The sequence below is a fragment of the Gambusia affinis genome, linkage group LG01, assembly GCF_019740435.1.
Source record: "Gambusia affinis linkage group LG01, SWU_Gaff_1.0, whole genome shotgun sequence".
In the NCBI taxonomy this organism is placed as follows: Eukaryota; Metazoa; Chordata; class Actinopteri; order Cyprinodontiformes; family Poeciliidae; genus Gambusia; species Gambusia affinis.
Window position 1 is genome coordinate 14,499,345 of NC_057868.1, and position 24,950 is coordinate 14,524,294.

At 37.6% G+C, this 24,950-nt stretch overlaps 1 protein-coding gene across 1 annotated transcript in view; it reads left to right on the top strand.

Moving 5' to 3' along the window:
• The first annotated feature begins 1,472 nt into the window (after positions 1–1,472).
• trim33 (tripartite motif containing 33) overlaps positions 1,473–24,950 on the top strand; it is a 29,582-nt gene continuing 6,104 nt past the window's right edge. The window contains 17 exon segments of the mRNA XM_044132602.1: positions 1,473–1,532; positions 1,534–1,777; positions 1,780–2,160; positions 9,379–9,497; positions 9,616–9,769; positions 11,305–11,434; positions 12,103–12,219; positions 12,350–12,464; positions 13,917–14,063; positions 14,496–14,613; positions 14,818–15,116; positions 15,807–15,998; positions 17,482–17,682; positions 21,458–21,590; positions 21,709–21,772; positions 23,374–23,524; positions 24,516–24,874. Coding sequence (XP_043988537.1) covers positions 1,488–1,532; positions 1,534–1,777; positions 1,780–2,160; positions 9,379–9,497; positions 9,616–9,769; positions 11,305–11,434; positions 12,103–12,219; positions 12,350–12,464; positions 13,917–14,063; positions 14,496–14,613; positions 14,818–15,116; positions 15,807–15,998; positions 17,482–17,682; positions 21,458–21,590; positions 21,709–21,772; positions 23,374–23,524; positions 24,516–24,874 — 2,969 coding nt within the window. The 5' untranslated portion in view covers positions 1,473–1,487.

Consider the following 24,950-nt stretch of genomic DNA (forward strand, 5'->3'; position numbering starts at 1 on the left):
TGTACAGAAGCTGGTTGCCTACATGTACCAAGGTAGATTTGCTTTACAGAATCTCTGCAGTCTTGATTGTGTGCTTGACTTTATTAAATCAGGGCTGCATCCAGCATCAAACTAGGTCACATTGCTGTAATAGTAGCCTATGTTTGTATGACCTTCAACCACTCGGATTATTTGTGTTTCAGTGCATTGGTGTGTACATATAATTGTGTTTGTTTTGAGTGGGTGTATGCAACGTAGCAGTTGCATAGTTGTTCAAGTAGCTAGGATGCTGTCGGACTTGCACCACGCAGCACCCAAGAGCAGCGAAGGACATGTGGACTCTGGACAACTGCAGCAGCAGTAGGCTTCACCCGAGAGCAGCCATAGCACAGAGGGAGGTTAACAGTGAAGCACAGGAGCAGTAGACCCAAGGCCACACAGCCTACATAGTTTTCAATGGAGAATGGTTGCCTAAATTGTCTGTGTCACTGAGAAAATCACCAACTAACTCTATTCTGTTTGTAAGACCAGCTTCACTAGACCACTATTACCCTCCTACCCTTTATGTTCCACTTTATTCTGATTTCTTCTGATTCAGATAGGTTGGCTGTCCTGGTTTTGTTGCCTCTATCGGCACGTAAACCATGATGAACTTCTCTTTTGAAACTTGTTGGTATAAGACACAGCCTTTGATGGTTCCAAACGGTTGAAAACAGTTTTTTTGTTCACCTTGGGAAGTATTCCTCTACGTTTGTCCACCTTCTCTTCTTGTATGTCATCCCTTTGGAGACCATTTTTAAAAAGCATAACATGGCCTTTCTCTGATTTGCTGTTGAAGTCCAAATTTATCTTAATTCAACACTCACACTGCTATTCAAACCTGTCTCAGACAATAAAAGGCAACTATGTGATAATTCTTCACAAAAGATATTACTGAATTGTGAAACTGTTTTCATCTGTAGGCAAATGCAGACTGATTCCATAAATTAGAATATGACTGAAAAGTCCATTTGTCAGCAATTCCACTAAGTGAAATACATTATATAGATTAATTAGATTACTTCCGTTTTAACATATTTATATTTCGCAGTATGTTTAATACCTGCTAAAAGGTTATTTTCGAAAGGTACTATTAATCTGACAAGTCTGATCAGGACATCTATAATAATTTATTGAATAAGACTGTATGGCATTCACATTTAAGTTTTTGGGATTATTTTTAGCACTAAAAAAAGAAAAGGCCATTCAGGAACTGTGGGTGCATTAACTGAATTATTGAGGAAAATCAAATTTCTTCAGAAATGAAGACATTGATGTCAAAATGTCACCCAGCAAGACACTTTCTTTTTACAACTAATTCGTTTTACGTTTTTGCACTACACCAGACGATTTCTGACTCGAGGTGGTTTTAATTTCTAATTACCATTTCTATTTCTTTTCTTTTTTTCAGTGACAATATTTGTATCTCTCTTGAGCTGTTTCGCTCGACGTCACAACTTACGTCCGTCATGCGTGCTCCCGGTTCGAGAACTTACGCAGGACGTGCAGCGGTTTGTAAGAGGAAGGAAGATGGCGGATAACAAAGACGAGGAGGAGATGGAACCGTCATCTAATGCGGACCCAGTGCCTTCAGGGCAAGCCGAGAAGCAGTCTAGCACAGAAAGCGAAGACAACGTAATAGCTATAGAAGCAGATTCGAAGGGAGATCCAGAAACCGAGTCTCCTAAGGACGCTAACGAGGAGCTCAATACCAGCAGTGAAGGAGTGGACGATAGCACTGACGGGGCAACCGAGGCTACTCTGCTGCTGCTGCCGCTGTTGTTGCGGCAGAGGAAGCTGACGGTAACGCTAGCAACGCAGCTAGCCCCACCGAGACCAGCAACGGCAACTCAGAACCGTCGGCAGTTGACGCTGTTCCTGCCGCGGATGCTCCTGTTAGCGGAAACACAACTGAAACATCTCCAGCTCCGACTGCCCCAGCGGCGGCGGCAACGCCGGTGTCCACTCCTATTAATTTACTGGATACGTGCGCTGTGTGTAAACAAAGTCTCCAGACTCGAGACTGTGAACCAAAACTTCTCCCCTGCCTACACTCGTTTTGCCTGAAATGTATCCCGCAGCCGGACAGACAGATAAGCGTACAGGTGCCTGGTCCACACGGTCAAACGGATACGCATATAGGTGAGTGTTGCTGGTTTAAGGATCGAAGTGTTAGCCAGGCCTGTAGGGAACTTTAAGCTGTGGAGGATTTGGAGAATGACATCTGTTTCAAATAGTAGTTTCTGTTAGATTTTGCGTCAGATATTCTCACTTTTCCATTGAAAAGATTTTGCTACTTTTTTGTTACTATGACTGATATATTTAATCGGTGCTTAAAACAAATCCACCGATGTGTCGTCTGAAGTTATGTCATACATCAAATTTTAGATTGATTGTACTGTAATAAACTGTGGCAAATGTCATGGTCATTAGCAATGTTTTTTCCCTTCCTTGCTTTGGTGCAGTGTAGTTGGTTAGATCGCACATCTTGAGCATTATCGGGCAAAATTCTTAATCTGTTTATAAATTCTAAATCTATGTACATGTAAATGTTGGAATCAGTGTTTATTTGGAATGACTGGCTTTTACAGCTTCACTAATGCATTCTGGCTCTCTGTGCATGTATTATTTAGGGTGATGGTTATTTGATCCCTAAATAAAGCTTCTGGAGGTAGAGAGGTATAGTCCATGGGCCAGAGGCCTAATTTTCACATTTTGGTCCATTTCAGGGTGGCAAAGTCTATCCATATTTTTTGAAAATGTACATGTCTCTAGTTAATATTTTAGTGTGATAGTCCTTCCAAAATGGTAGCTGAGTCATAGTTATGAGCTCATGAAGTTAACAGCCCCTTTGGACAAATTCTGGTTTTTGAGACTGGTGAGGTGATACTGAGCTGTAATTTGAAGTCACAGACTTAAACACAACCTTAATAGGTTTGTTTGGTGTTTGTATATGGGATTTTGGGCAGCGGTGTCACTCGTGTCTACTGTGTAAGTTATAAAAAGGTTACTCAGTAATAGTAGAAATTTACACTTAAACTTTAGGATAATGTACATAGGCCTACTTATCAGATTTTATGAGTTTTTCCATCCTGAGCTATCATTATATAGTCCAGGGTGACCACATAGAAACATGGCAGCATGGTAGGCTCTGTGGGGATTCCACCTTCACTAAATGACAAATTCTGATGTAAAAAAAAAAAGATTTTTTGCAGATGATTAGGTTTCTATTGACAGCATAATTGAGATTATTATATTACATTTCTGCCAACAGATGATTATGACCTTTGGCATATTGGTCCCTACTATATTATGCTTGCTGATGTTGTTGATTTCAGTCTGGCCCACAAATCAATCAATCAATAAAATTTTATTTGTTTGGCACATTTCAGCAGCAAGGCATTTCAAAGTGCTTGACCTCAAATCAAACACAGAAACACAATGCAACATAGAATCAACAATCAAAACACAACAATGAGTCAAGTTCCATCAGTAAATTTGTAATTGATTACGTTTCAAACACAATCCTAAACAGGTTGGTTTTTAGTCGAGTTTGTATCCATAAAAGGTTTGAGTTTGTTAAAAAATAAATAAAACAGTAAGATGGTCTAGTAAGGGGGGTCAAGTCATCACAATATTACAGCTGAGAATACCAAATGTCAGGTGGAAGCAACCTTTTCAATAAATGTTTGTTGTTGAAATGGAAGTAGTCATCTCAAACAACAACAGATGGCTTGTAGTTGGGAGTATTCAGTTGGGACTTTATATTCCCATCTACTGTGAGTATTATTAAGTCCCCCCAGCAGTTGGACTGAATACTCATTTTTTGGTGACTCTTCGCCATCAGCCCAAAGCAGAAGGCAAAAAACACTTTATTATTGGTATTACTAAGCCTGGCACAATAGCAAATTTTGCTGGATAATAAATTGTCCCAGAAGTTCTAAGTGACAATGTTGTTGCTTTGAGACCCTTTTAAACCCTTACAAAAAAAATCCCATGAAAATCACATGTGGTTCACACAAATTTTACATGTGAATGATGTGAATCACATGTGAAAGCACATGAATACGTGTGATTTTGGAACATTTCGTGGTAAAATCACATGTGATTCACACATTTCCACATGTGATCACATGAAAATCACATGTAAAAATTAGATTTTTTTGGTGGATTATGTGATCACATGTGATTTTCATGGGATTTTTTGTAAGGGAAGTATGGCAATAGCATAATAATGCAAGAACACATCCTCAAAGATCAAGAAATCTTAAATTCTAGTTTTTACTATATTCAAAACTACCACCTCTCAAATATCTTGCAACATGTTTACTGCTCTAATATGAACTTTTAACACTGGAAGTGGAAGGTACTTTAAAATCCAAAATAAATAAAACAACTGAAACTACGAATAAAATGAATTATGAAGTCTCTGTGCGCAAAATTGTATCTCAAAAAGGGTTAGTTGCTCCCGACTGATCATCCAGGATCTGGAGACAATAAATCATGCAGTTGGAAATTATTGAGCTCGTTTCAATGATGCAGTTATTTGATTTATTGCTTGTTGCGACGGGCCTAATTAGTATACCATGATCGTAGCATTGAGCAGTACTCTTCATATCTTGTGTTTTTCTTCTGTTGTCCAGCCATTGTATCAGTATTACATCTTTAGTTCTTTTTCTATGCTGTGCAAAGTAATTTGCAGAGAGCTGCAGTAATCAATAAGTCATTCTTTGGAATCAGCCAATTTTCCCTGTATCGATTTTGTGACTTACAAGACAAATAGTAAAAAGAATAAGTTAAAAATTGCCCAGTTTAAATTCATCAAAATGTCCACCATTTTACAGTTTGCTAACACATCTACCATTGATGTGTACGTTGGTCTTTTCTTTTAAATAATATATTCAAAACTACCACCTCTCAAATATCCTGCGACATGTTTACTTCTCTAATGTGAAATTGACCTCAAAGAAATTCTGCCCGGAAAATCCTGATTGTTGCGTTTCTACATTTACGGCCCAGTGTGTGTACAGATTTGAGTTGAGCCACAGATCAAACTGAGGCGGGTGCATTTTTGGAAAGCATGATTGTTGCTTGGCTAAAGTCCAAAGAGTCAGCCAGCAGAAGTTCAGCTGGTGCACCATCTGAAGTGTTTAGGAGTCTTGTGTTTGTTTTTTTCTCTCAAAATGTAATGCTTTTTCGTCCTAGAGTAAAGTTTTCTATTCTTTTACATGAAAATACACTCGCATGAATTGTACATCAATTTAACTATTTTAATCCAAACCTTCAATGTGTGTTTTTAAGTGTTGATTTGTTATGCTGATAACTAGGGCTGAAACGATTCCTCGAATGATTCGAGTACCTCGATTATTGAAATTCCTTGAGGAAAATTGATCTGCTTCAAACTATATTTTATTATGTTCCGTCCGGGTCATTATTTGTGGAGGCCTGAGTTCTTTACTTCCGCCTATGAGTATTTGTGAAGTGCTAGCAGCATGGTGTTGAAGTGTGCGTCGTTTTGCCAGGGTTTCAGGGACAAATAAGGATTGTTGAATTTTGCAATGCGATGGCTGGATTACGACAGCTTTTCTGACGTTGGAATTGGTTCGTGAGGGAGAGAGAAACAGAGAGAGAGAGAGAATTCCTCGGATAATCAGAAAAATATTCTATAGACTAGAGTACTCAATTACTAAAATATTATTTTACAACAACCTTACTGATATGAATATTTCAGTGACTTACTGTTGCTGACTGGAGCTGGCAAATAATAAGAAAAAAACCTAATCTATCTTTTACCTCTTAGTATTTTTTTGTTTTGTACAGATTTCACCTCAGCTGGTGATCTCTGAACTGCCTTTTGCCTTTTTGAATTTAAATAACATTGTTTTTATGAGAGGGGATCTACCTGGAATGATTACATTTGGATTTACAAATCATCAGGAATTGTTATCCTTATTGACAAAATAGATTAGTCTTTCCCTTTTAAACAGAAATGGTTTTGTAAATCAGCATCTCTGAGCTGTTAGTTTTACTTGATTTCAGAAAAAACACAACATTTTTCTCAGACATGAAATTGACTCGCTTATTGTTTTTGCAGCCCTTCATTTAATTATATAGTCTTATAAGTTACATCAGTAAGTTGGTTACTGAATTTTGCTGAGGTAAATAGTCAATTATTCAATAATAGGTTACTAAGTTACCAGTTTTAGAGTGTTCATTAACCTGACTTAACTTAATGGATCACAGGTTGTTTTGTCCTTTCCTGGGTCAGAGCTTTTAGCAACTTATTGATTCATTTACGCCTAGATCATCTGGTTAATGACTCATAAACAGAATTCATAGTAATTACAAAACATGATGACAACATTGTCTATTTTGAGGTTGAGATGGTTTATTATCAGATTGCCTGGATTGTTAATTTCTCTTTCATCTCATGTTTTTTCAGGCAGAAAGGAGCCAAAGATTATTCCTGTTTGATCCAAGTCACTTGCGTGCAGAATGTAAATTTGTTAGGCAGCTGACGTTATAGTTGTTAGTTATATTTAATTTGAACTGTTGAGGAAAGGTCGGAACAAATAACTTCTCATTTCCTTACCTAATGTAAAAAAAACAAAAACCAAACAGCTTAATTTGTTCATTCAATTTCGGTCTAAATCTTCTAACAAGAACTTCCTCAATATGGTGGAACAAGCAAGGTTTTCCATGTCTGATTCTTAGATCTTATTCCTATCTGAAATTTAGGTTTAAAACTACCAATTACTTTATTCATTATTTTTCACTTATTCTGACAATAGATTAATTGGATAAAATTTGTTAGTTAACCACTAAAGAAAGCCTTATTTATGCAATATTATAAAGACATTAGTAGATGCAAATAAGCAAATAAATTCATTTAACTTTTAAAATGACAAAATAAACATTTATAGCCTAAAATGAAATGATGTAGCATCCCTTTTTGTGAATTTGAACTGAGTGATGCTATAGCTATGCTATTTGCAGAGTTTTGGGTAAAATATATTTATAGAAAAAGGTCGTCTGTTGTCTCACCGTGCAAACTCCATAGAACTGAATGGAGACGGAGCAGTGCTGTCTCTAGTCGTCACCGTGTGACGATTACCGTAGCTTAAAGCCCGGTGAGGAGGACCGGACCGGGGAAACGCAGGTTTAAAAGCCAAACAGCTGCAGCCTGGGAGCGCTTTGGATTCAAACTGAATGGCCGTAGTGAACCACTGAAACTGTGGAGCCGCTATGTTGTAAAACAGTAGCAACTAAACAATACAACCAGCACATCTGCACCTATAATGTACCGATGTTGGTTTGCTTGCTTGCTGTGGTATGTACGACATGGGCAACCGCCCAGGGCAGCATCTTATGGGGGGCAGCCCCCTGCCATCAATTGGGATTGAGTGTGAACAGTGGTCAATGCAAACCTCCCTAACTCCCCTCCCAATTTTTTATATTTAAAAGGTTCTCCAGTTCCGTTTCTAAATCTTCTCTTGAAATTAGTTTATTGACCCCTGAGAGGTGTGTTTGCATTGTTAGACAATTTTTCTGCTATTAGTTGACAATGGTCTCAAAATGACAATATTATTGTATATCACAATGATTTCTGGAACAATTAATTGCCCAGCAAAATTAGTTATTGTGACAGGCCCATGTGTGGTTTTCGTTTCCTTCTCATTGTTTTTGGTTGTCGTGTTTTATTTTGAATATTTAAAATATCTACCAGTTCCAGATTTAATTATTCTTTTCAAAATTAAAGTTTATTTTTCTCTTAGAGGGTGAACTTGCATAATTATGCCATTAACAAAATTCTGCTTGAAAATGGACTCAAAACAGCAATATTATTGTTTATTGCAAAAGTTATTTGGACAAATTATTGTCGATTACTAAATTAGTTGGCGGTTATTTCAATAAACAGTTCATCACGATTAATCTGAATAATCCTGTCAGCCCTAATGAGATTGTCAGAGATGTTGATTGAAAAACAAAAATTTAAAGTGGGACAAATCAATCAGGGCTTTAGTTGTGTGTGGTAATGTTGCGGCCCTGTTCCTTTTTCATGTGCTATGTAAAAGAAAAAAGAAAAAACATAGCTTTGTTGAACATTAAGGAGCAGTTTATTTCAAGCTCTTCCCAAATGGGTTTTAAATAAAAGCCGAAGCTAAAATGTGTGGTCACCATGTTGTTTTAGTTGAATAAAAAGTGGCCAGGAATACCAAAACAATGTGGTAAATCCACACTGTAACATCCGTCATCTGTGGAAGATCCTGGTGGGTCATCTTTGGTGTTTCATGCAGCTTTTTCTTATGCCAGGTACGGCATCTAAAACAAACGTCACCAGGACACAACCAGGGACAATCAGTTCCCCCAGTTTAAGCCAACAAACTATTTCTAGTGTGTGCATATTCTATTTATTTAATTAAAGTAAACACAACCCATATCCTGTTTGGAGAAAATGATTTTGTGCAACATTTTCAAATGTGATGGAGATCTTCATTTTCCCATATGGGTGGCACATATGTGTTTATTTACACATATGTGCATGTCTGTGTATGTGGGGGGCTGGGGGTGGGTTGGGGGTTAAGCCTAAACCCAGTCCAGCTGCTTCCACCACTAACCACACATGAGGACCCGTGCAGCTGGCGCTCACACAAACCGGCTGTGTGCTGATCAAGCCAGTGTAAGCCAGTTGAAACTGGCCAGAACTAGTTCTTACCACAGACGGCCGGCCGGCCTTTTTCTTTTCTTTTTTTTTCAGGAGGTTTGGGGGGTTGGGATGGTCGTTTATTGGTTTATGAGGTAGAGTAGGAGCAAAATATTTCTTTTGCATTATTTTAAAATGGCTGAAGTCTATCTTGCTCAAATGGAACTGGGTGGCAAAGTTAAAACGCTAAACTAATTATTCGTTGGCGCCAGTAACTGCAGCTCCGATTCCTCTAATTTTATTAAAGAAGTTGAATAAAGTGATTAAGCGAAGCAGACATTGTTTTTCTTTTTTCTTTCTTATGGGCTGCGCGATTTAATATTCTAATAAAAATGCCAAGGGGTGATGAGATAGAATTTTCGGGAAATCGAAGTTGAATTGATTAGCTCCCATGAATAAGCGGGCCTTCCCCACTGCACCAAGAGTTTTCATTAAAAGCAGTTCAACAAAAGGAAATTATGGAAATCCAGAAAAAAAATCAGCTGAAGGATTCTTTAGTTTGAAGCAGCAGCGATTGAATTAACTCAGGTTATCGGTTTCTATGTGGTTCTGCCTGTCTGCTGCTTTGCTTCAAAAATCTAAGCAATAAATCCTAGCGGGTGAACATGAGCACCAGTTGTTTGATTTTTAACCCCGTGCTTTCTCTTTCTTTCTAGTAAATGTCATGCGGTGTTCGGTTTGCCACCAGGACTACAAGCAAAGTGACATTATCGACAATTACTTTGTCAAAGACACAACGGAAGCTACCAGCACATCTGATGAAAAAGCTGCGCAGGTATTGCAAACGGTCGCTTTTGCCCAACTTGAAGGCTTCAATTCTTTTCAGCTCTCTTCCAAACAAGCTGTGACGCTTATTTGCGTTTCTCTGTTTGTGTTGCTTCTGTATTTCCAAGGTGTGCACAAGCTGTGAAGACAACGCTGGGACAGTAGGCTTTTGTGTGGAGTGCGGAGAATGGTTGTGTAAAACCTGCGTGGAGGCCCATCAGAGAGTGAAAATTACCAAAGACCACAAAATCCGTACAAAGGAAGATGCTGATGCTGCGTCTGGTAAGAACACTTAAGAGTCAGAAGCTAAACTCCCAAAGCCTGAGACAGAAAATCTTTTGGGTAGTATTTATTGGACGCTACAAAAAATGTTGTCATGGTTATTAGAGAGCGGATTATTATGAAAACCCTCGAGGGTTGAACCATAATTAGATTTATTTATTTTTCCCAGATGGATTCTTGGTTTGATGGCTTAGCCTAGAAGATCATTCTGTAAATAAATACAACAAAACATATTGGTAGGACTTCAACAATGGGTTTTAAAAATTTTTCTTATATATGTTGATACTATTTTCAACTTTGACTTGAAAAAAACCCTAAAGACTTAAAGTCATTGTATCTTAGATTATTCTTGCACACAGTTAGGCTTTAAATTATTTATACCTCAGACACATTTAGATTTTAATCAATATTTTCTATTGATCTACACGTTTGTTTTGAATGGAAGCAATACTAGTAATGAAAAATCAAAAGCAAAAGTGGAGACCTCAAAATGGAGAAGACATGAGGAAGTGTAACATTTTGTGAATCCCAACTTGATCTTTTCTGTCATTATTGTGAGAGGAAGACGCTAAGCTGCTGTAAAAGTAGGACAATATTAAAGTTTTATCACAATATTTTGCAGCACTATTGTGATAATGACAATTGACAATAAGAAGAATTTATTACTGCTGCTTTTTTAAGTTACTAAAAAGCTTTGACTGTATGACACAGCCTTTGCAGCCACACAAATACAAATACTCTTGAAAAAGATCATGCCTGTATTTCTTTAGGACAACAGTCTCATGAAGAAGTGATTTGTGCCACTATACTGCAGCACACAGTAACTGGATTTAATCATATTATCAAGTATACTGCCTTCACCATGTGAAATGCAAGTAGACAGTTCAGATAAACTCTTCCCTAATACAAAGACTCTGAGGAAAGCTGTCCCTTTGTCCACAGGCTTATCGAATCCAAGGAAGTGTGAAACTAAAACACACAAAAGAGGATGCATCACTTTTACATTGTTTTTTATAAACACGCACATATAAGTTTAAACTCAACAAACCAGAAATTATGTAAAAAATAATGATGTTTAATAATACACTAAACATAACCTACCCACAATGCTTCGTCAGGCCAAAGATGTATGCAGCTGGGCTGGACCCCCACACAGACACACCCACAAAAATCCCCAACAACACATCAAGTTTATTGGCTTTTTGATACTATCATTGAACAAAAGGTGGGTGGAATAGTAAAATAAGACTCCCAACAATACGGACAGGTTTGGGGGTTTTAAACATCATTAATCGGAATTTATTGAGACAACAATAAATTAAAATTCTTGTCATAAGAAATGCATCACGATAAATGATAAACATGCTTATCCCTACACAAATGACACAGTAAACAAAACGGATGTCCGTATTATTCCTTCTGTGCCATGTCTGGTTTGGTCCAACAGGTGTTGCACCTATTAAAATTTTTTAATGTTTTTCTTTGATATGTGCTTTTTTTTGTTATTACATTTCTTCCTTCCATTGTTTCAACAGATTCTGTCACGACAGGACAGAGGCTAGTTTTCTGTCCCATCCACAAGCAGGAACCTCTGAAACTTTTCTGCGAGACATGCGACACTCTAACGTGTCGGGACTGTCAGCTTCTGGAGCACAAGGAGCACAGGTAGGTCAACGCTTTTGTAGCTAATAAAGCAGATTTCTTTCCTCCAAAAAAGCATAATTGCTAAAATAATCTTTAGTTGCAGCCCCATTTGTTTTACAGTGTTAAATGTGTGGAAAGGGGATGCATAAGTATTCTGTTCCTACGGCATCGTGTCTTTCCACCCCATAGAAATGAAAAACGTGCAAATTCACTAGAAAAACTAAGTGTGAAATAGTTGAGAAGATCAGACTTAGCTATAGCATTGTTTGTTTCATGGAATCATGAAACCCTCTTAAGTTTTTTAAAAATTATTATTATTATTATTATTGCACTCCTCCCAGAAAATGAATTTCTAAATATTTCTCTACAATTTCTTGACTCATTTTTGGACTCATGTTCGTATCTGTTGACTTCTGGTGGCATGTAAACCTTTAAGGACTGTACATACCACACACGCACTGACAAATGGATTTATTTATGCAAGGTTGCTAAAACACGTTTTGTTTATCTTACAAACAAGCCAAATACAGAACTTCTGGTAAACCAAGCTGGTGGGAAAACAGCATTTTTTTTCTCTAAACCCTGAAAATAAGAATAATTCAGTTCCTGCCGAGTATGTACAGGCCTTCAGCAGTTAATTTACTTAATTGAACCTGATCGTGACTTGGTTTTGTTCCGTCTTCTATCAGGTACCAGTTTCTGGAAGAAGCTTTCCAGAACCATAAAGGAATCATCGAAGCCAACATGGCCAAACTACAGGAAAAAAAGAACTACGTCCATTACTCTGTGTCTCAATTGCAAAACAGGTGGGTTCAGGTTTCTCTGTGCTTCATCTATTTTACACAATTTCTGAACAGTTTTATATTTGACTTGTATTTGTGTGGAATTAATTGGTGTGTGTTTTGTTATTGTGTTTTTTTTTTTTTCTTCATACAGGTTAAAAGAGCTGGGTGAGACTCATAGAAAAGTGGAACATGAGATCAAGATTGCTGTATTCACTCTTATAAATGAAATCAACAAAAAGGGCAAAGCGTTACTTCAGCAGTTAGAGGTAAGACTGTATTGAAACGTATTTTAAACTTAAGAATCACTATTTCTAAATGCTAAAATCTAAATAGAACATAGTTGACACTCGTAAGATTTAATGACAGTGCTGCGATAGAAGACTGTGTAAAAATACAAATGTTTTGCACTTTGAAGGAAGATGCTTTTTGATTTACATTTGAAGTTATTTAATTCACATCTGACATATTTTTTTGAGCTTTTTGTTGTTTTGCTATTTTTTTTTTTTACATCAGAACTTTAAGTTACAGAGCCCCTTAAGGGACATTGAAGAAAAAAAAAAATGTCCCATGCACACCATATAACATGTATGGGTGACGCATAAAAGAAAAAGGGTTGCAGTGCTTTGATAGTAATTTGTCAACACTACCACAATTAGATAGCAAGATCAGAAAAAAGTTTTATTTAAATTAAAAACAGTGAGGGAGAGGGAAATAGGTCAGCTATGCGGTCTTGACATTGACAGTCATGACATCTACAGGGAGGACAATAAGTATAAGTAACACCCTTCGACTTTGGAAGTTCTCCCACTTAGAAATCATGTAGGGGTCTGAAATTTTCATCTTAGGTGCATGTCCACTATGAGAGACATAATCTAAAAAAAATCCGGAAATCACAATGTCCATCCATCCACCCATCATCTTCTTCCTCTCTATCCGTTGTCGTGTCACGGGGTAGCAGCTTCAGAAGGGAGGCCCAGACTTCCCTCTCCCCAGCCTGGAAGAAGTTCCAGCCCCTCCGGGGGAATCCCAAGGCGTTCCCAGGCCACCCGAGAGACATAGTTCCTCCAGCGTGTCCTGGGTCTTCCATGGGGCCTCCTCCTGGTGGGGCGTACCCGGAACAGCTTCCGGCTTGATGATGGAAGACTTGAGGCAAAGGGGGACAGATTGAAAATGTCTAAAAAGTCAGCTTTGCATTAAAGCTTTATTTACAGTCATAAATATTATTGAAGACTCCTTCATGTTCTTGACAGGTGTTGTGTCATGCTTATGACGGTGTCATGTCCGTCTTATGCACAGCCCTTCAAATAAAATGATCTGATCTGGTAATTTCAAGCTTTACTTGTGTAATGTCACCAAAATCATATAACACAAAATATATGATTGACAGAAAACCTGTCTGAACTGCTTCCTGTCACATGTCAGAATTTTTATGCTAGCATTGATACTCTTTTATGTGTTAATATTCAGTTTTTTGTCAGTCAACTCCTTCCGTATTTTCAACCTAAGCAGCTGAAAATTGTTAGATTTTTTTTTTTTATAGTTTTAGTTCAGATTCATTCTGTTTCTTTTTTTTTTTTTTTGCAAAACACAAACATCCAAATGCCCTCTTTACATGGCAAGGTGCAATGTGGTTTGGAATCATTTAGGAGGCAACTTTGAGCTTTGTAATTCACTGATTCTTTTCTGGCAATGCTAACCAAATCCCCGCATTTATTCAGAGCGTGAACAAAGAGAGGAGCTTGAGGCTGATGGGTCAGCATAAGGACACCACCCAGCTGGCTCAACAGATCCACCATGTGCTCAACTTCTGCAACTGGGCCATCACTTCAGGCAGCAGCACTGCATTGCTTTATAGCAAGAGGCCGGTATGTTTCTCATAAGACTCATGGAACATGCTAACCCAAGTAGTTTCTATCAAAACCATTAACACACACACACTAATGAATTTTTCTTGAAGAAGATCCCAGTTTCTATTAGTTAACTTGTTAACTTTGTAACAACGCTGAAGTTACGTCAGATCAAGGTTGGCTTGTTGCTCTTTATAACAGTTTATAACCTTTAAGTGGGCATAGAGGAACATACTAGCTAATACTACATTAGCTTAGTATTTCCTTTTTAGATGTGGTGTAGATTTAATCCTTTATCATAAGAGACCACCCAAACGAGTTGACTTTATGGTGGATTTTGTTGTGACGTGTCCTAAAAATATGACAGAATAAGATTTTAGTTGGTCTCTTATAGACATACCGGTAGTTATTAATTTAATAACCTTACTCTGTTTGTGCGAATGTATGTAGATCATGTACCAGCTTCGCCAGCTCTTCAAGGCGAGACTGGAGCCAGCCCCACAGTCCAATGGAGTTGTACGGTTCTTCTGTGACCCAACGTTTTGGGCTAAGAATGTTGTCAATTTAGGTGAGTAAAACATTCTAAATGTCCCTTTTTAAAAAAAATATATATTTATTAGTATTTTTTTTTTATTGTTTTTGTTTTGAGTCATTGCTTTTAAGATGGCATTTCTCAAAATAATGTAAAAATACTTTCACAACTGTTTTCTATTTTTAAATGATGGTAAGTGATGTTTTTTTGTTTTGTTTTGTTTTTTTTTTTAAATCCTAGGTAATTTGGTTATTGAAAAACCTCCTCCAGTCCCACAACCTCCCGGTGTGATGGTAGGCGGACCGGCCATTTCACCAGGCCAAAGTCACCCCGGCAAACATCCAGGGCAGATCAACCTGGCTCAGCTCAGGCTGCAACACATGCAACAGGCTGCATACGCACAGCAAAAACATCAACAGCATCAGCAGCAACAACAGCAGCAACAGCAGCAGCAGCAGATTCAGCAACAAATGCGAATAGCCTCCCAAATGTCCCAGCAGCATGCCAGGCCAGGCGGCCCGCCTTTGGTTCAGCAGCAGGTATGGTGAACTTCCCAGTAATAGAAGGTGAATTTTCTTTATACTGTTTGTTAAAATGCTGTCTTTTGTTTGAAGTTATGTACTTGTCGCGTTTTATCAGTTTGTCTCCAGTTTTTAGGGGACAGTGATTTCTGATCATTTTATCAATCCTGAAATAATCTCTAAACAAGTTTATACTTAATGTGGTATATTGTGGTATGCGTACCAATAACATTTATCCAACTTAGAAAATGCCCATTTGTTGTCTGTTCTCTGTACTTCAGGTTCATTCAGATACCTTCCCTCTTAATTTTAATTCATTAGATTGTGAAGAGACAGCCTTTGATGGAGGCTAAGCAGCTCAAACTTCTTTTCCAGATGTTGTCAAACAGTATTTTTATAAGGCTGCCAGGTCAGAAGCTTCTGCACACTTGGTGACACTGATCAGTTGGAATCTGACAACACTGCCTTTATCAAATAATACCAAGAAAACGGGGAACGTTCATTCAAAGTCAAATGCCGATTGCATCAAAATAAACAATCTTGAGTTACTAAATCAAAACTTCCTGAGAGGATGGATAATTGTTTTGGCTGCCAAGTGAGATTCAGGTGATCGGTTTATGTGATCGACGATCACCAATCATACACTTTTTCACGGAAATTGACCGATTATGATCAATTTATATATGCGTGTGTGTTCTTTCTGACTAGCCTCCAAGGCTCATCAGCATGCAGCAGCTACAAAGAGCTGGAGCTATCAATGGTGGGACCAACCCTTCTATGTACCCCTCCTCCCATCATATGCGTCTGGCTGGTCCACCACAAGGCCGGATGCCCACAGCTCAGCCCAGACATAACGGACAGCAGTATGCCCCGATGATGCAGCCTCAATTACAAAGACAGGTCAGTGTACACGCACACACACACATTCGAATTGTGTCAGAATGAGTGTACATGTTCTCTATTCTGATACATTTGCAGATATTTTAGAGCGATGACAGATGATGCTGATCTCAAACAGCCAGGAACTCCTTTTGGGTGGATTTTACATAAAAATCCACTATGCATAGCTCTAGTTATACATAGTCTAAACTATCCTTTATTAATTCAATATAACTAAACAAGTTTTAGTAAGATTAAAGTTTGGTCAGTTTGTGTTTGTTTTGTCGTGGTCTGCTGTGGTTCTCGTTTAGATGAAGATGCTCCTAAAAGTTTAGCTGAAAAAGATTTAATTCCACTTTTTAAAAGAATCTTTCCAAGAAGATTAATTTGTTTAGCTGAAGAAGTGGTAAGATTGAAGATCAAAGCTCTTAAATGCACAAAAAAAGAGAGAAATTTCAAAGCAGAAATGTCAGAAAAACTAGATACGTGAACTCTGAGTGTGCAGTTCATCAAATGTCAGAATAAAATTGAGCTGATTTTTAATCTGTGATCCCTAAATACATCGTTCCATGTCTAGCAGTCGTGGAATGATCCGTAACAATAACATCGTCAGTGTTTTGGCACAAAAATAAAAATCTGTTGTTTATATTTTAATTTATTTAAACATTTATGTGAAAACTAAAATAATAAACTGAATATCCCAGGAACAAGGTTGTTGTCAGAGAGCCAACTAAAAATATTATTTGATCAAACATAGCCAAGCTATTTCCAGACTGACGGTGTCTTCAAATCTTCTCTCTTGTTTTTGCTGTACTGATGATGAATAAATACATACAAGCCAGCGACAGTTTCTAAAAGTCTTATCCAAAAAGATTTCTTAGCACTCCGTGAATTTTAGTGGATAACTTAAGGAATTTCCCTAAAAAGCTACTGGCCTGTAATAAAATATAAAGCTAAGTTTTTGGTAAGATTATTGGTAACGTCAATCAGTTTTAGATTGAGCCTGTTTATGCTTTGATAGTGCATTTAAGAAGCATGCTCATCCTCAGAATACAGGGAGTTCTTATCAATGCTGTTAGATCTTCACCACTCTGCAGACAAGGAAATGTGCTGTTTGGTTTTTTTTGTACATGTGAGATGAGGCAATAGAAACCTCCACTATATCAGCCCCTTTTTTTCTGTGTCCAGATGTCTTTAGAATCTGAGATGAGCCACCAAAGGTTTCGTTTCTTACTCCAATCAGGGGTTTGGCACTTTTTTCCTTCTTTGTCATTCATGTGTCTTGTGCAGCATGTGTGGTTGATCACCTGCATGTTCATGAAGTCGTGTTGTTTCTAAGGCACATTATGAATAGTTGTCGTTTTTTTCAAGAGTGACCGACTCTTTAATGTTCCCAACCTTTCTTCTCCTCCCATTTGTTTTTCCGTATATCTTGTTTTACTTTTTTTCTTTTTTTGTGTGTCACTTCCCCTCCATTTTTCTCTCTCTCTCTGTCTTTGCGCAGCATTCCAACCCCGGACACGCTGGCCCCTTTCCAGTGGCGTCCCTGCATAACGCCAGTCCCACGAGTCCGACCAGCGCCAGCATGGCCGGTGCCCACGCACACCGCGGCCCTGCCAGCCCCATAATTGGTCCCATCGAACTCATCCCCTCCGTCACTAATCCTGAGAACCTGCCCTGCCTCCCTGAGATACCGCCCATCCAGGTGTGCATATTTTAAATAAAAATGTTTAAAACCAAAGTTAGATTTGTCAAAACACTTTAGCAAGACGTGGCTTATTCCAGCTGTATTCAAGCATTTGCAGGTGTAATAACGTGAACAATTTGAGTGCTTATGCTGCGGCCTAACGGTCCCACTATTTGACACAACAGATTCTTACATCTATAACTCGTATATTGGCCCATAAGTGAACTTTAGGACTTCTTGATAAGAAGAAAAATAACAATCTCAATTATTTTTGCTCAGTACTGAAATTCAGATTATTTGTTGCAATTACTCACTTGGAGTGAGTAATCTATATTTGTGCCAAGATTTGCATATACCGGTATTTATTGGTAAGAAGATGAATATTATAACAATATCGTACCATTATTTGTAGTATGAAATACTTTATACTGTAAGAATTTGCGACATTTAAAATGTTTTCGAGCGTATTACTTTTGGTAGTTTTGCAGTTGGTTCCATAAAAGCAATATCAAATATCAATATCTTGAAAAATGCAATTAAATACAGTTGTGCATTAAGTGATACAAGTGCACCACTTAATGCAACTATTAACAATTACTAAGTTGTTCCTCTTTAGTAGGTTTTAAGGCACTTTGTCATTATCACAGGAAATGGCACAAAATATTGTGATAAACTTCTACCTCAGTATGATCATCCTTGTTAATCACCGTATTAGAAATGAACTGCATCTATTCTGTCTAGACAACATGGCATTTTTTCAGTTAATATTTCTGTTTTAATATTGCAACCAATTTTCAGGATTTCTTAAAAAAAAAAAAGGAAAAAAGGTGTCCATTCACATGGTTTAGATAATATTTTACTGAGGGGTGGACCCATCAATCATATCAACCCCGATTTCTTTAAATTTGGGCAATCGGCCGATGCATGTGACAACGATCCTTTCCACTGATCCCACTTACACTTAAGTAGCCTCCAAGTTGTAGCATTTGGGCTTTTTTTTTTTTTGCACTACAAGGGAACTTAAAACTTAGGACAGTTTTTTTTTTTTTATGTTTTAAGTTGTTTTGATTTAAATACTGCTAAGCAGTGCTGCACAATGTGCAAACCAGCCAGAGCCAGTAAAAAACCATGATAGCTGAGTAATGCTGCTGCTGCCTGCAGATAATGTCATCTAAATGATGGCTACTTAATTCATGCTGGTATATCATGTTAATCTGGAAGAACAACTGATGTTGTTACCTATGTTGCATCCTTTGCTGGTTATTTAATGCTAGGAATAAATCCAATCCTCTGTAGTTTCAGTGCAGAACTTGTGCTTTCCACATATTTAAAAGAAATCTTTATTGCCACAATAGAAAGAGCAAAGAGTCAGGGAGGAAGAATTAGACCAGAGACCAGCAGCAGGACGGTGATGCAGGGTCTTCTCAGGTAAGGAGAGATTATGACATGCAGAGAAAAAGACGTAGGTTGGTTTGAAAAACCAGGCAGGTACCAGGATTCAGAACATTCATTCATTTACACTCCAGAATATGTTCGCTCTGTACTATAGATGGACACAATGAGAAGGTCACATGTAGTTTATATTTAGACACTTTTTTGTTTATTATTTGTGTTCTTAAAGGCCGCATATATAGGTAATTAAACTTTAATTCATCTCAATTTTGCACATACGTGCTGCTGCATTTGACTAAATTTAGTGTCGTCATTTACTGTGTTTATGCCATTAAAATGTCCTATTATTCTGCTACCTTGTCCTTTCCATTCCATTTTGCGTTCCAAGTAATAATTTTCAAACAGGGATGGTGTTTTATTGAACACTTACAATCACTGTTACCATAAGATACATACACGTGTAACCCTTTTTTGCTCGTCGCAGATCCAATAGGCCGACTCCACGACAGATACATTCAGGTTCATCGTATTTATTCTCAAAAGAATAAAACAAGTAGGTGGTTATCGCCTGTCTAGCAGCTTCTGCCCCCACAGTAACAGACATCAACAGGAAAAGGGGACGAGCTGTCAGTTGCCGGTTACTATGGTAACCACCCACTGCCAAGAGCAACATAACAGAACTTAAAACGGCAGTAAATGTCTTAAGAAACATATAAAAAAATAAAGTCAAATAAACAAATTTTGACAAACTTCACATTTACAACATTGTTACATTAAAACCCTGTTTGACATGCAGTTGATCTTTTGCTCGCTACCAAAACAGACCCAGGCTATAATGTTTGTTAGAAAGGAATGCAGCATACTGTTTCCCTTGCAGACAGTTTATTTCTCATGCGCCATTGTCTTATTTTGCATTTGAAATGGGCTTCATAGATTGTAAACAGCTTTATTAGTTTTAGCTCAAGATTATGCTAAGCTGAACTTTGCTTAGGATTTTCTGATGACACAGGCACACTTGAAAGTCACTGTTTAAGTCGTTACTGTCCACTTTGTAATAATAAACATGTTCATTTAATTTGAAAGTTTGCAAAAATATTTATTTTCGTATTTATAGAGAATAAGAAATTTGTTTACTGCTGCACTCGGATCACTCAGGTCAGATCGGCTGTAAAACTGCAGTTAGTGCGCCCCAAATCTCAACACTTTAAATTACATGTTCAAGGTCATTAAATGGTAATTAAAACACATCACAAATGTTTTACATCAATAGAGTAAGAAGTACAAGTTCTTTAAAGCTTCAGGGTTACTGAGTTTTAGAAAGCTGATGTAATGTGTTAGCATGTGTAGCTTGGATAATTTCTAGAGGACAATTTAACTTGTACAAAACTAAACTCTTTAATTCTTCTACTGATTCACATTGATTGGAGTTTGAGAAAATATGCTAACATTAGCAGCCTTTCTTCTTGACATGATTACAAGATTTACCCTTGAGTGGATTAAGCATACAGAAACAATATTCTCCAGCTTCATAAAGTTAGTATTTTTTTAACTATCTTACGTGACTTTCAATGAGCCGTTCTTTGCGCTCCCACACGTCTTTCTGACGGTAACCAGACCCTCGACGGAGCAGCTCGCCTCATGCACACATGGAGAGGAATCTACAGATTAAATTGGCTTCTGTTTTTCGCCGTTTTGTCATCGTGAACATCAGTTTATAAGTGAAAAGTCCCAAAAATCCAAGTTTGTTCAGTTAAAACCAAAGTCAGTATTTTGTGTTTTACATCAAATTCCTCTGTGCGTTTTAGTGGAAGGTGAATGGCTCAATAAATAATTTTTTTAAATCAGTTTAATTGCTTTTGTGATCATTTGGAACAGAAATGTAAACTGAAAGACCAGTTGAATAGTTGCACAGCCCGAGTTGCACATCAGTTTCAACTAGATTTGGACATAACTATTAATATCTTTATTTTTGTTAAAATGATTCAATAAAACTTGTTGCACTCATCAAGTTTGTGCTTTCATAAAACCTGAATCTGCTCATTCCCAACCAAAACACACTCTTTACTTACCTTAAATGTGTCCTAGATGTTTCAGGTACTGCATTACATTAGGAAAACATTACTTCATAATAATATTTAATAATCTGATGAATGAAATGTTGCTGTCAAATAGTCCTTCTTTACTGTAATATTGCACTGATTGCTCTATTGTGCAGCTATGCTATTTGATTCATTAGCCAAATCTTGTTGAACCTTTTTAATGTAGTTTGTCATGTAAACATTTCTATCTTTGTTGGAATAACCACCAACTACCGTTGTAATATAACTCTGACGTAGTTGCAAACTCTCTGCATCTGCACACACTCGTTGACACGTTCCTAAACTCTGACTTTTGTTGTCAGCTGGAAGATGCTGGTTCCAGCAATCTCGGATACCTCCTCTCTCGTTGCATCTCCGCCAGCCAACAACACCAGCTGGGCTCAACAGACATGAACCCCTCTCCCGGACTGTCGACTCTTTCTCCTGGATCGTCAGGTACTCACATACTCATAGAGAGTCGTACTTTAAACCCCTCCACCCCCATGAACTGTTTAGGTAGAAAAAGAAAAGTTTGCAACTTCATCACGGCGCAGTCCATGTTCTTCTCTGGCAGGTCTATCCAACGCTCACACACCGGCGCGACCTTCCAGTACGTCAAGTACAGGCAGCAGAGGCAGGTAATGGAACGGGAAGCTTTGTGACGCAATGAAAAGGGGTTTAAAGAAATGGAGAAAACGTCAACAAATCAGAGCTTCAAATGTAACTTGGGAATGAAGACCAGTTGTCTTCATCTGGGATTTGAGTTGTAGGTAGATGTGCTTGTTGGCTTCATACAGTATTTTGGGGTTTCTGCTCATTCTTAAATTCATGTCAAAATCTAAAATTAAGGCCTTAAGAAGTCTTACATTTGTTTTGAAAATTAAGGTGTATTTTTAATGTTAGTTACATTGGACAACAATTGTCTTTTATCTGTTTTTACAATTGGCAAAAGTCCTTAATTTCATTCATAATAGTCTTAAAATGTCCTAAAACATCTTAAATTAGCACAAATTCTGTTAGAGATATGGAAAAATAGATTTTTTTTTTTTTTACAACCTCACTGCTGTAGAACAAGTGAAAGGGCAAAAAGCAGGTTTCTTGTTTCAAAGACGCAAAAAGAAATTGTCCGAATAACAGGACTAGATGGACAGTCGAAGCCAAAGTCAATTCCTCTCGGCATGCAAAGAAGATTGAAGCGTGCTGCAGTGCAGCGGCGACTGGGAGAGGATCACCGGGAGAATTCAATGTCTCTTCTGGTTTTCCTGCCGTCCTTAAGCAAAGTGTATCCCATCAGCCTTCAAACATTTGCATTTTAGTTGGATTTCGTGTTACCTTTTCACATCTGAAGCCTCCGGAGGGAGAAATATTTCCTGATTATTCCATAGAAATTCTGTCTGTGTGAAGAAACATTCAGACCAAGTGTTGGCATTTTATAAGAATGTTGAAGCCCAGATCAACACAAGAAATGAAATATATCTTTAGTATGGAGGTGTTTCTTTTACTCAGTAAGTTTATGACTTTCCTGATATTTGCAGTTTTTTCCTAACTTCTTATAACACTCCTGCTGTTGCTTACTTATGCCTGCTGATTTTTGCAGAGTTTTTGTGTATTTCTTATAAATTGTCTATTGCAGTTTTCTATGTACAAATATAAAAATCCAGTAAATTTTTTAAAAATTATTCTACTTTGCACATTTCTTTTAAACTACTTTTACCATTTTTTTAATAACTATACAGCATATTTTTGCTTGTGTTGTACTTTTGCTCATACTTTATAGTATCTTATTTAAAATTTTCAGTTTTTCATAAATATTTGTTTTGGTTTAATTTGAATATGCATGTTTCCATGGACTTTTAACTGTCGCTTGTGCAACATTGTCAATGTTGTGGGAATATAAATATATTTTTATAAGAGGGTTTCAGTAAAGTCCTTAAAAATCTTAAAATTATCCACATTTTTCCACATTTTTATGAAAACATGTGAAATTCAGCCATAACCAATAATTTAGAATATTATTGCAAAGTGGTATAAGACTGATTTCATCCAAATGCAACCTGCTGGTTTAGCATAGGTTTTACAGAGTTTTGATTGGAGAGGAAAATAAAATCTCTGTAGCCACAGTCTAACATGGCTGTTAGTGGACTGATAATCTGTAGGCATAAAGAGAGCGGTCTGAGTTTTATGGTGAGTTTTATCAGGTTCATTGATATTTTGATGTCTGGGCTTTGTTTGTTTTCAGTTCTAGCTCTGCTGGCAGAGCGGGGACAGGTGGTGGATCTGCTGCAGAGCAGCTGAAGGTGAAGAAAGAACCCTGCACTGAGGATGACTACAGCTGCTCCTCTTCTGTGAAGACTGAGCGAGCCAAAGATGCTGGGAGGAGCGCCTGCATGGTACGGACAACCGTTCCCAGGATGGATGGAAATGAATGTTTTAGTTTTAAATGTAGTTACTGGTCAGATAATTACTGGTAGTTCAAATTTCTTTAGTATATATTTTTACCAAGGCTGGGCGATAAATGTCTGTACACCCAAGACGGTTGTCTTGTTTGACAAGCATCTTTTACAGCTTCTATTTATTTCAACTTTGAATTTTTTTTTAACAAAAATAAAGTCATGATATTGCAAGAATGCCCTCGTATTGTTACCAGATTAAAAACATTTAATGAGAGTGAATTGGTTATTTTATGAGAGCTCCATCAATAAAAATAACTAAAAATTAAAATGAGGAATATTGAGCATCTTGTGAAATTATACTTTGGGATAGGTTTTAGATACATGATATTATACTCTAAATCTTTTAGCACATCATCATCAAATTATTTTCGGTTGCAGGACTTTGAATCGATTATATACCAACTGTCTATTTTAGGACTCTAACGATTCCTTGAATGATTTGAGTACCTCGATTATTAAAATTCCTCAAGGAAAATGTATCTGTCTTGAAGCTTCATTAAGTTATATTTTGTTATTTAGCTCACTGTGTTCCGGCCGGGTTATTACTTGCGTTACATTTTTTTCTTGTGTTTTTAAGAAGTTTTTCAGATACAACTATATCTATATTCTTCTAATAGTATGACTATATTTCTGTAATTTATCAACCATTATCGTAGCCTGGCCCCATTACTCTGTAGTAGAATTCACAAAACGGATGACTGAAATAAAAACCACTCTTTTGAAAATATTTCCTGTCATTTTATTATTTAAAAGAAAGTGAGGGCAGAAAAAAAATCAATTAAAATCAGATCTGGTGTAAAAAAAAAATAGAAGATTTATTGCCCTCTTTAATGTTCTTGCATGTTTCAGTGTTAAAGTGGCAGGTTTAAGTTGTGCACCATAAAATCATTTCTCTAAAAATGTGTTTTTCTTTGTGTTGTCGCTGCAGATGAGCAGTCCAGAGAGCAGCCCACTGGGCGCTCCGTCCGCAGGGCCAGATTCTTACAGGGACGTTGGCGAACGCGTCAAAACGGAGCCCATGTCTGAGACGTCTTGCTCTGGACTGAACGGCACGTCGTCTTCCACCAGCACTGCGACAAGCCAGACGGGCTCTGCGCTCACCAATGGAAGCGTAGTCAAAAGAAGTGGGTCGCATGATGCAGCGCAGGGCGGTGGCGGGAAAGATGACGACCCCAACGAAGACTGGTGTGCTGTTTGTATCAACGGCGGCGACCTTCTCTGCTGCGACCGCTGTCCTAAAGTATTCCACATGAAATGCCACGTACCCACCATAAAAATCTTCCCACAGTAAGTGCATCCTGTGCGTTTGCATGTTTTGCCATAGTAACATTTCGGAAAGCTCAACTTTGTGGCCATGTTTCGG